Raw genomic sequence first — 12,036 nt, 5'->3', positions numbered from 1 at the left:
CAGACTGCACAGTGGCGAGCTGGGCGTAGTGCCAGTTCCCAGCTGACAGCTAAGCATCAAGGCACCAGGATACTCAAAAAATGGCATCATTTTTGATCAACACTACATAAATAGGAAGCTCTTCCTCAGATGCTCTCAGAGCTCCAGAGGCACAAGAGCCAGGTGCACAGATGGATCAGGGTCAGTGCCACTGGACCTCACTGAGCATGGAAATGGAATTGTCTCTGGATATGTGCTTAACAAGAGGGGCCACCCACAGCCTCGAGCTCTGTGCACACCAAAGGCATGGGCACATGAAGAGGACACATTTACAAACTAAGGTGAAGCATGTGGTGAGCTAATCCATGACAAACAGCTGACAGCCTGACAGCTCAGCTCTCAGCAAGAAGGGGTAAAACGGTTTCCTTTTCATTGGGGCTCTTCCAAAATTTGCACAGTCTGAGATTATCGTTGCTAAGTCCTGGCCTTCACTTCTCCTGTGCTGCTCATCTGCTCACACTCTTAACACTGCCACTCAAAACTAGATGAAAGGATCATAAAACAAGAAAGGAGAATAACAGCACTGAAAAAAAAATCAGAATCAATATCACTTGAACAAAGAAGGCTTTCACTGGGAAAAAAAATGAAAAACCAACACATAAATTCAGTGTGGTGGGAAGAGGAGAAAAACATCTACAGGAGCCTGGGAAAGAGGATATGAGAGATTACAGAAAAGTCTGTGGAAAGCCTCTCCCATGAGAGCTGCTTTAACAACTGAAGGATATCTGTGTTGTCATGTCCCAGCAGCCCAAGCAGAGACTGCACAGCGTTCAGCTCCACCAGCAGGTGATACAGGCCGGGCATCGTCGCGATCACGTGCATTTCCTGAATGATGTCATTCAAATCCAGTTCTGACTCCATAAACCTGAGGCAAGACAAAAAAGAGTAACAAAAAGGCAAGAAGAGACCACTACCTTCCAGGAGACAGCACGTAGGACTTGTCACCCCAGGTGCACATGGCACCAGCATTTCTATCCTCCCTGTCCTACACCTGCCCCTTGAAGTTTAATCCTGCAGCAGCATAAACATTTCTACTATATAATTTACATAGAGTAAATAAGCAGATTTGTTCCAATTTTGTAAATCAGTTCTAGAATTTCAAGAAGAAATTAAAATCAAGATGCTGCAGCTACACATGAGAAAACCTGCTTATAAAATAAATTCTGCAGAGCACTGCACCTTCCCTAGCTAGCACATATTAGTATGTGGGTTGATGAGTCTGAAGTCCATAAAAATAATCTGGGTAAGAGACAGGACAGCAAACTGGACAAAAAAAAATATTAAACTGTAGGAAGAAATCCCTTTAATGTGAATAACAGAACACCTTGAAGGGAGGAAGAGGCTTCAAGAACACAAACACACATCTGGCTCTCAGAGCCTATCCAGCCGTTCTGCTCACCACAGCATTGGGTAAATGAAATTATTTCCTCCCCACACAGACCTCTGGCTGGTATGCAAGCACACACCTTCACATCAAATGATGGAATGAAACCTTTCATTATTGCTGATAATGGTTTTTGTGCTGCCAGCAATATATTGGCCCCACCAGTCTCAACAAAGCCATTTTTAATTAACAAAGTCAGTTTCAAATAATATTTAGAAGAACTACAAGGCAATAACTGCAGTTACATAAGCCTTATGTAACTGAAAGCATCTCTATATTCCAGAAATTGATTTAGGCTTACACCTAAAATGAAAGGAAAAAAAGTTAAGTATAGTCTTACTTCTCTGGATTATCAGGAAACTTGATCCGCAGCTCCTGGTTTTTGTAGGATCTCTTCTCAAAGGTGAGAATCATCTTCTTCACTGAACTTTCATCCAAAGGTTCCTCCTGACCAAATCAGAAAAGGCAGAAAAGTGAGCTTTGGATGGCTGGAGAAATACCAGCAATGTGGTGGGAGTGCAGCCCGGCCCAGGGCCCTGGGAATTCCAGCCAGCTCTGGAATCTCACTGCAGAGAGCTGCCAAACACCTCAGATGCCATCACTACTCACTCCAGCTCAGACCCTGAGCTGCTCTCTTACACCTGTTGTAACCTGGCACCACCAGCTCATATCGAGGTTTTTTTGCTTCTGACACAGAGCCAACCTGCACTCACAGCCTGTGCCCACAGAGAGCTTCTCTGCAGAAGTCCCTTCTTGTGCTATTGCTTTTTGTAAGTCTACATTTAACTGCCCTGAATTTATGTTCTTCTGCATTTTCCTCACTTGGATAAGCTTTCACTGTTATCTTAAAGCCTTTTCCTAAAGAAAAAAATAAATCAATATTCCACTCTAGTATTTTCTCTTTATTTTGTAAATGCTCCTAAGGTGTTTCTCAGCTGGAGTTCTATATTTACTGTACAGCAGCAATGCAATGTTGGCTGCCTCCCTGACACCTACCAACATCTTCCTTAGTTTATGATTTTAATGCACTTCTTTTATTAAAAAGTTGATGATATAGATTTCCCTGTGTAACCTCTTCCCTCTCCTCTGACTGTGTTACAACCACTATTTAAGAGAAGCTCTCCAAACAAAAACCAGACCAGACACCCTCCCATCTTTAGCCCAGTTTTGTGCCCATCCCCTGCTCAGGATTAAATCAAGAGCTGCTGTTGCTGGTGTTGCACATTCTTTGGTCAGTGACTCTAAGCAGCAGCAATATGGTATGAGACAGAAAACCTCCACTTCTTCATGAAACTCCATTACAATAACAACACCAGCCCCAGCCTTCAGTTACGATTGGATTTCCTCCGTTCCTTTGCCCAACCTGTCTCATTGCCATCCCACTCATGTCACCACCCCATTCAGCCAATCAATACCACAGTGCCCAAAGCACATTCTTCTTGCAGTGGGATTTCAACCCACACATGCTGACACTGCTTCCTTCTGCTCCCTTTGATTCTTTGCTTCCTCTAACACATATCACTACGATATCTCCATCAGGATCTGCTTTATATCTTGTATTGAATTTGCATTCAGTATTGCAGTGTCCTACAGATTAGCTTCTTCACAGCAAATTTACTGGGACAAAGCACATTTTAATGGCACTTGTATTAACTGCAGTCCAAAGTAATAAACAAGAGATTTGAGTTCTAAAGAAAGCCTGGACTTTCAGCCTTTAAAATGTCTGGCTGGGAGGATTCCACTTGACAAAGATGAGGGACTGGCACACTGCAGGAATCCACAAGGCTCCAGCCAGTCAGGAGGACTCTTCTCTCGATCCATCCTCCCTGGAGCTGAAATGCTACAGAAATCCTGCATTATCTTTCTCTGCTATCAGCAACAACTGTCATGGCAATTGCTCAACATCAAAAAAAGAGGGAGATTCTTAAAGACGGATGCTGGCAATGCTGTATACAAAGGACAATGATATTTTACAAAGCTACATGATTCTGCAGTGGTGAATATCACTTGTTTTTTTATCAAACAGGACACAGGCAGCAGGAAGCAAATATCTTCTAGATTTATACCAATCCACGTGTCACATTTATAAAGTGATCTTTTCCCTGGCCCTTGGCAGAAAGGCCAATGCAGCATTGGATTTCTGTCTCCAAGGCTTGAAATCATTTACCCTTGACAGCTGCCACCCCCCTCCTCTGACCCAAGACCTTTCTTGTACAGAAGAATGTTTGTTTATTTGCTGCTGCTGCCGCACAGCTACAAAGAGGGGGAGAAGCTGCATAGTTGGGGGTACTGATGAGAACAATAGTCAGGAAATTGGTTAGAACACAGAAACTGTTTCCTAAAAATATACTTTAGAAGATGATATAGATATTCTCAAACCAAACAGAGATTAGACTTGAAAACCCTCTCCTTTTTGCCCCCACTTTGTATCTTCAGCTGATATATTTGAGAATTTGGAATGAATGAACACCCCACAGGGCAGGAAAGCAAACCCACAAACTGAAGCTGTATGAGCACAGAAAAATCACGTTAAGCCTCACCACCTACATGGCAAGAAATGGAAATCACAGAGAAGGGGTTTGGTGTTTGGTTATTTCCACTGCCTCTCCTTTCCCAGAGGACTTACTTCCTCATCTTCCTCTTCTCCATCCCTCTCAATTATCTGAAGGAGTTTCTTCTTCTCATCATCAGTTTCTTCCAGGGCAGCAGACTCCTCTTCCCTATGACGACCATGCTCTCGGGCACTGGCTTGTTTCCGACGTGCTTTGATTTCCTCTTCCTCTTCATCACGGGGTCTTTTTGTCCCTCTGTTAGGCTGAAGTCAGAGAAGTAAAAGGTGAATGAATACAAGTGCTTAGTGACCCTTGCAAACCAGAATACCAATATTACAAGCCATATTGAGGAAATTCTTACAAGTTTAAAAGATTTGCTTACACGACACTTAACAACTCTGAAAACTGGAAAGGAAATTAATTTAGTGAAGTGGAACATCACATGAGTAGATGAATGCCTCTGCCAAGAGCTGTGTCAACATCCTACCTTCTTTGATCTATGAACACAATTCACGGGAAAATATCTTCATAGACAGCAAGGACAAGGAGTGCACAGACAAGGAGTGGCCCAACAGCCCTGCTCAGTGGGGCACAGCTGCCCATCAAGGAACCCCAGTCTGCTGACTCAGCTCAGACAACCCCACATTTCACAGCCAGCAGACTGATATGCTCAGCAGACAGCAGGGAAAGATAATTTTTTACCCACAACGTATACAAGATTACATTGAATTCCTGTGTGCCTCCCATTTCACCCTCATCCTTCTGTCTGAAGTTTGCTGACAAGCAAAAGCAGAATCAGCCCAACCCAGTGTAGGCAAGACAAGGAGGACTGCTGCTTGCTGCAGCTCTGCAGGGGCTTGGCACTGGATTAAACAGTGCCCAAACCATCATGGTTTGCTTGGAACAACCTATTATTTTATTCCACTATTTCTAGTTGATTGTCAAAATAAAATTTGCCAAGGACAAGAAGTCCATTAATCCTAATCCCATGTTTTCATTCAGGCAGAAAGGGATAAAAGCATTTGCAACAGAAGAAAAAACTTTCCCCATAAAAGCTACAAGGACATTAAATTTGGTCTCTCATATTTTTGAAGGACAACCAAGTTGGAACAGGAGTACTCTATGCTCTATAAGTACAGCAAAACAAACCATAATTATCTACTATTTAAAAGAAGTGTATGTATCAAGAATAACAAAATAATAACAAAAATACTTTTACTTTACATCACTGCTCAAATCACCTGGTAGGTGATTTTTAACTTCATTAGGTCTAACACATGTTCATCTTAATTTATAAAACACCACCTGGCAGGCAGCCCCTACTCTGCTCTGTGGGACCCTTTGTCTAAAATGGCAAAAGTCACACCAGGCTTCCATGAACACAGGCCCTGCTTTTATGCAAGACTGAGATCCTTCCCATGTTTGATCCAAAGAAAAGTGAAGAAGAAATAAGTGACAGTGTCATTCTCCCGCCAGGTCTGGCACTTGTGTGAGCATCAAGATGGGAACTTCCAGCTCCCTGGCAGGTTAGGAATTTTTGGGCTGCAGAGGGTAATAAACCTTCCAGGCTCCTAAGGGAATGCAGCTGTGGTTCCAGCTCTGCCACGTGCTGCACCAGTGGCACAGCCCAGTACCAACAGCAAGCTGGTAAATCATCTGCTCCGGAGAAAATGCCGCTTTCAGATGTAAAAAATAAAGCCCCCCCACTGCAGCCCCAAAAAGCACATGAGGAGTTAATGATAGTTAAGAAGCAGGCCAGAGAGCAGCCTGGCTGGGATCACCTTGTTCTCAGGGTTACCAGCTTGTCACCACTTTAGGGAAGATGCAGAATCAAGTTTCCCAGACAACACATTAGCACAAATCAGAGCTGTATCTGCTCGCTCCCAGGCAAACCTGTTCAAGCTCTGTTATCTGTCTCCTTTCTCCCTATATCTTCTCTGCCATTTCCATTACAGATGGTACATTCCTGACTTAAAACCCTTCTAAAGTGCCTCCATGCACTTTTAAAGCAGTTACTCAGCTCATAATTCAATAGCCATGACGTGGAAGCATACCCAGAGATTCTGTGAAATGAAAAATTTATTTGCTTGGAGGGTTTTGTGGATTGGGGTTGTTTTTTTTTAAGCAGATTCCTATTACTTATCTTCTAGGTACATTAAAATATAATTTCACATAGATCCATTTGGAAACAAATGTGTCATTGACAACAACTAATAATTCAAACACTCCCTGAGCAACCAGCAACCCCATAAAAAGCATAAGGAAAAGATGCTCTTCTAAATTACATCATCCAAAAAAAAACTTCAGTAAATCCATACTCCTTACTCAATGTCCTTGATGTCACAAGGGGCTCTGCCCTTCCTATGTCCTTCCATTCACTCCTTGGTAATACCCTACTCATCCCAAACCATCTTTGACAGATTAATGTCACAAATACAGCAATTAGTGACATAAATCCTGAAATTTACACCTAAATCTCAACAGGATTTGCCATGGATGTTCCTAATTTGGAATTGGAATCTCAATCCTCACTCTTATTTCTAAACATTAAAAAGGACCAAAGCCTCTGGCAAGCCTGAGGTGCAATGAGAGGCTGAGGGAGCTGGGGGTCTGTCAGATGCCCAATAATGTGCCATAGGAAGGGACTGCACCCCAGAACAACACCTAAATTAAAACTCCATCAAGAAACCATCCCCATTTCCTCTGAGCACACAATCCTCAAGATCAGAATTTACACCCTTGCTTCCATCTCAATTATTTCACCCTTTTTTGTATTTATGCATTGCTGGGGGAGGCATCTCTAACGCAGAGCAGAATCATTATGATAAATCATGGAAGTGCCCCGCGTGCGATCATTAACGCTGCCAGCAGCCTGGCAATAGGCAGTAATTGAATTCTGGGCAAACGCTATTAAGCAGGCATTAAGGCTTTGCCTCTCCTTATTGATGTTATGCAAAACCTCACTAAGAACATTGCTGTTCCCAACCAGCACTTATTAAAGCCACGAAACCAAGGCCTGAGTGGAACACCTGGGTCCTGCTCATTCCACAAGAGATGCACAGTCATGAACAACTGATTTAAGGCAGGCATTACTTTCTGTTCATTGATTTTCATCTTGGGTTTGCATTTGTGTTTTGCAAAGGACTCTTACCAACTAGCAAGAATTAAGCTCCTAGGTTGCTGCACGGAGCCTGGTGCATTTCGCTCAGCAAACACACAGATTGTGATCAAACACATTTATTTAACCAATCCCACGGCTTCACAGACATCTGCACAAGTTCTGCCTTTCTGGTAGAAAAGAGAAAGTTAATCATTTATTTGATAAACAAAATGTGGGTTTTTTACTTAGTTGTGCTAAGGTGAATCTGGCAAGAAGTTAGAATTCATTAGAAAATGCACAAGAAAAGCATTTTTCAATTGTTATGTTAGCTAAGCTTAATTCTGTTCCTGATGAATGCAGGGCATTCACAGTAATTTATTCAGCAGGCATTTTCATTTAAATCTAACACTGATAGCACCACACAAAAACCAATGAATACAAAAGGGTTTAAAAAAAGCTACTGTTTATAAAATATGATAAAGTAAATAGAAGCTGGTAATTGGGAACGGGAGAATTATCTTTCCCTTTCTCTTGTAATCCTCCTGTACTGGTTGTGTCTGTTAGCTGGCAGACACTCCCTGGGGCCCAGCCTTTGGGTACAGACTTTCCCCAGACACACCTGACACAGATCCTGGTCTGTGCACAGCCAGGGAAGGCCAAGCATGACCTCAGTGTGGGCAGCAGGAGCAGCATCAGCCACGTGTGCCACGAGGAACAGGGAAACAACGTCCTAAATCAAAGCACAATAATCTGCCAGCGCCCCTGGGCTCCCTCCAAGCAGTGATTGCACATTAATATCAAGGTTAAGTACACCACAGAATCAGAACACACATTTCTCAGAATCCTGATTGCTTCAGCCTTTGCCAAACATAAGGAAGGTTTAGAGAGGTCTCAGTAGTTTCATATTACTCAGGAAATACTCATGAGTTTCATATTACTAAGGTATCTGTTTTGTAAGTAACCTCATTACTGTGAAGCTCAGGAATTTTTTGTTAATGAAATCTGAAATAAATCTTCATAAATGATGCAGCTTCTGTGCCCACATCCCAGCCTGCTCCAAAGAGCCACTCAGAAAGCAGCACAGCAGCTGTCAGTTTGGGATCCTGATCTCCAGAGGAATCTTCAATGACTTCCTAATTTTGTTTCCAACATTTGTGATAAACCAGGCTACTATCAATCTCACTTTCCCATGCTTTTTCTTCCTGAGGCATGACACACAGCACTTCTAAATGGTGCAGGATCTGAGTGCTAAAAACTGGAAGAATGGTACCCCAGGAAAATCAGAAATCTCAAGAGACCCAAGAGTTCCAAAATCACACAATCTGAGGCAAATGCAATGACAGGTGCACACTGTACCCACACGGATACAGATGATTAATTTCAGAGGGAATGAATCCTGTGCCCTCCAGTGAGGCTCTGAGCCACCCAAGGAACACATCAGGAAGGCACAGGACAGGGATCTTTCTTGACACCCCCTGGTTTGGTGGTCAAAGACAACACATTGGGAAGTAAACTAGAGATTCATCTGCCACCCTGTGAGAGCACCAAGCCAGTTCTAGCAGCATGGGGCTGCACTCCCAAGAGCAGAGCCAAGGGATGAGGCAGACAGCTGAGCCAATGTCGGCTCCTTGTTTTAACTGATGAGCAGGAGCTACTGGGGCAATAATGCTGTAAGTAGGCAACAGCCAGCTCAGCTGAGCTGCCCCTACCATCAGATGCATCCACTACATTGCAAATTGACAGCAAATTATCTGTACCAGCAGCAGAAATGATGATGTGCCCCGTGGATCCACAGAAATCCATCCCTGCACACGCTGCACTGAACCCCGACAGACCACGGGGAGATCTCACCCCATCAGCTACTGCTGCTTCTGCTGCTTGATTTTACTGACAGTCAGTGCTCTGCAATGATCACTCACAGTGATGAAATCTGCCCTTAATGAGAATTCAAATAATCTCCCTTATTCCTTCCCAAGACAACTGAAAGAAGACTCTGAATAGCCCCGGAGTTGGCTTTGTCCTCTTAATTACCCTCTGTAATCAGAGACCAAACACGGAGGATCTGGGCAAACAGCAGCAATATTTAATCATCACTTTAGACCATCTGCAACTGTTTTGCAGCAACACGTAAAGTTTATGGATTCCTGAGCTTTGTATAAACGGCCAGGTGCTGTTTAATTGTATTTTTTGTTGCAAGAGGTTTCTTTTCCCGTTCTGGCAGACACTTGGTGCTGAATTGGTGGCACGATGCCTGCAGTGTTCCACGCCAAGTTTGGCTCTGAGGGAGAACATCTTCTTGCCGAAGCAAGGGCACAGATTACACATTTAGAGGAGAAAATTCAAAACAGTGGAAGAGGAAAGCAATTATTTTGGGTTGTGCTGAGGGAGGTTGAGAAGACCAACTCATTTGCAGCAAGAGATTAAAATCAGAGAGCTGAGGCATCACACCACCTCCCCGACAGCCGGTACCATCCCTGCAACGAGGACAAGCAAGGAGACCTTGAGCCAGCCCACAGCCCAGCCCAGAGCAGGGAAGCTCCCAAAGCCAGGGCTGGAGCAGGCCAGGAGCTGCTGGGGGAGCTGCCAAGCCACCCTCTCCTGGCCACCTTCTTCAAGCCACCCTCCCTGCAGGCAGAGCCTGACCCCCAGGATGGGAGGCAGTGAAATCTGCTGTTTCCAACTATTTTTCCCCCCCTCTCAGCAGGAAATGCCCTCACAGAAGGGAATCTCTTTCTCAGAACCAGAGCTATTTGCCTGCCTTCTGCTCCTGCACTTCTTTCAGCTGTACTCACATTGTTCCCAGTCCTGGAGGGCTGAACTCAGCACCACTGACTTCCCATGCTCACCAAAGCATCACCTCAGCAAGTGCCACAAGAACCACCTGCATGCAGCTGAGAGCCCAGGAGAGCACAGAGCCAGGACAAATCCTTCAGGAATTATTTCAGCAGTTGGTTGAAAGCTGGCAAATGCTTTTCCCCACAGCTAAGAACAATTTTAGCAGCAAGAAATGGAATTAAAATGTAGATACCCTGCAGCTAAGCAGCACTTCTTTACCTCGACAGAACAGAGCCCCCACTGCCACAAGCAATCACCCCCTCACTGTGCTGAGAGCTCATCCAAGGGAAAGCTGCACAAAATCCAAGTGAGCCAAGCAAAGAGCATGGACACTTCCCTCCACAGTGGAGGGAATCCTGGGGAGTTCACATTCTGAGGGCAAGAGAAAAACCAACCAACAAAACCCCAAACTGGAACTTGGTTAAAAAATGACAAAGTTCATTCAGGTTTACCTCTCTGTGCCTTCACCTGCATCCCAGGCATGTAAGGGATGACATTGCTGACCCCCAGGTGGGGAGGAGAAGGCCAAAGAATCATAGGAATGTAAGAAAGGAGAATTCTAATTTGATGTTGAGAAATCACATTTGAAAAAGACAGAGAAATACAGAAGTGGAATAGATCTGAGACCAGCAGGGCTGTGCTGTTGGATGCAGCAGGATGTGGAAGGATGTTTGAGACAGAGCAATTCACAGAGGGAAACATTCTGGAAATTATCAAGGAATAATCCAGTGGAGCTCTCAAACTGCCCCAGAAACTTCAATACCATTGGGAAAACTGCTGAGAAACTTTTCAAACCCAACAGCAACTTCCCATTTTTACCCGAGCATCTCCAAACACCACATTCCCAAGGCACAAAGATGGAGTGAACAGCAAGACACCCCCCTGACCTGTGTGCCCACGGAATGAGGCACAGCAGGAACTCTGTGCTCGCAGCTCGGAGCAGAGCTGGCCACACTGACAGGCTGAAAACGCCTCGGGGTGTTCTCCCCACCCAGGAAAGGCCACGGCTGCAGCCGGGCTGAGGAGCGGAGCAAAGCTCGGCATTATCCCAGCCGAGGTTTCCAAGTGTTCCTGCAGTTTATGCCCTCATTCCCGGTTTCACGGGGAACGCCTGAACTCTGCTCCTGGGACAATAAATCAACGCTCGACACCTGCACACAGCGACCGCAGGGCAAGGCAAGAGAACGCTCCGAGCAAAGGAAAACTTTTATAAAGGAAACTTCTAAAAACATATTTTGATAAAAATTAAATTAAATGGGTTTTGCCATAAGGCAGGGAGAAAAGCACACGCCGGAACGGCCCCGGAGCGAGCCCAGGCCCCGCCGCAGCGCAGGGCTGCACTCTGCCCCTCCGCCGCCCGAGCGACACCGGCCAAGCCGCGGAGCCCCGGTAACCGGGTCCCACCGGGCACCGCCGCGCCGACAAACGGGAGAGACCCCAGAACTCAGCGGCACTTTAACCAGACCCCGAGCGAGCGCACCGAGCGCGGCGGTGGGCCCCGCACGGCGGCCGCCCCAGGCCCGCGGCCGCACCGGGGCCGCAGCAGCATCGCTGCCACGGCCGAGGTCACCTCCGCGCTGGGGCCGGAGCGCGGGGGCCGCGACACGGCCAGCACGGCCCAGGCTCCCGAGCTCACCTGGTAGCTGAGCAGCTCCCCCACGTCCATCGCGCCCACCGGGCCCCGCCACCGGGAACCTGTCGCAAACCACCGGGGCCGCGCGACACCTGCCGTAAGGCAGGCAGCGCAGGCCAGGGCGGCGGGGCGCCACACTGCCGGAAAGCGAGGCGGGGGGGCCGGGCCGGAAAGGGAGAGGCGAGGGGCCACGCTGCCGTAAAGCGAGGCAAGGGGAGCCCTGCAAGAAAGGGAGAGGCGAGGCGCCACACTGCCGCAAAGCTGCGCGGGGCTGTCGCGAACGGGAGCGGGGCCACCCCCGGCCCTCACGGCTCGGGGACATCCCGCCTGTCCCCGGTGCCATACGTGCAGGGCAGGGAGGGGACGAGACCTGAGGCACGCCCGCAGACGGGAGAGCCCGCCGTGCCCCTCGCAGCGGTGCCGCGGGCGGTGCCGGCCCCGCTGTGCCCGGGGGAGCGGCACCCGGCAGAGCCCCCTCAGCCGGTGCCCCTCG

At 46.7% G+C, this 12,036-nt stretch overlaps 1 protein-coding gene across 1 annotated transcript in view; it reads right to left on the bottom strand.

The window, feature by feature from the left end:
- Positions 1–11,706, bottom strand: part of CTNNBL1 (catenin beta like 1) — a 47,241-nt gene extending 35,535 nt beyond the window's left edge. Inside the window, exons 1-4 of the mRNA XM_064391418.1 lie at positions 11,547–11,706; positions 4,050–4,238; positions 1,764–1,870; positions 765–904 (exon numbers count right to left, since the gene is read on the bottom strand). Coding sequence (XP_064247488.1) covers positions 765–904; positions 1,764–1,870; positions 4,050–4,238; positions 11,547–11,576 — 466 coding nt within the window. The 5' untranslated portion in view covers positions 11,577–11,706. The remainder of the gene's footprint in view (positions 1–764; positions 905–1,763; positions 1,871–4,049; positions 4,239–11,546) is intronic.
- Between the last annotated feature and the right edge of the window lie 330 nt (positions 11,707–12,036).

This window comes from Passer domesticus, chromosome 16 (genome assembly GCF_036417665.1).
Source record: "Passer domesticus isolate bPasDom1 chromosome 16, bPasDom1.hap1, whole genome shotgun sequence".
Classification (NCBI taxonomy): Eukaryota; Metazoa; Chordata; class Aves; order Passeriformes; family Passeridae; genus Passer; species Passer domesticus.
This window is presented reverse-complemented; position numbering and strand designations above follow the sequence as displayed.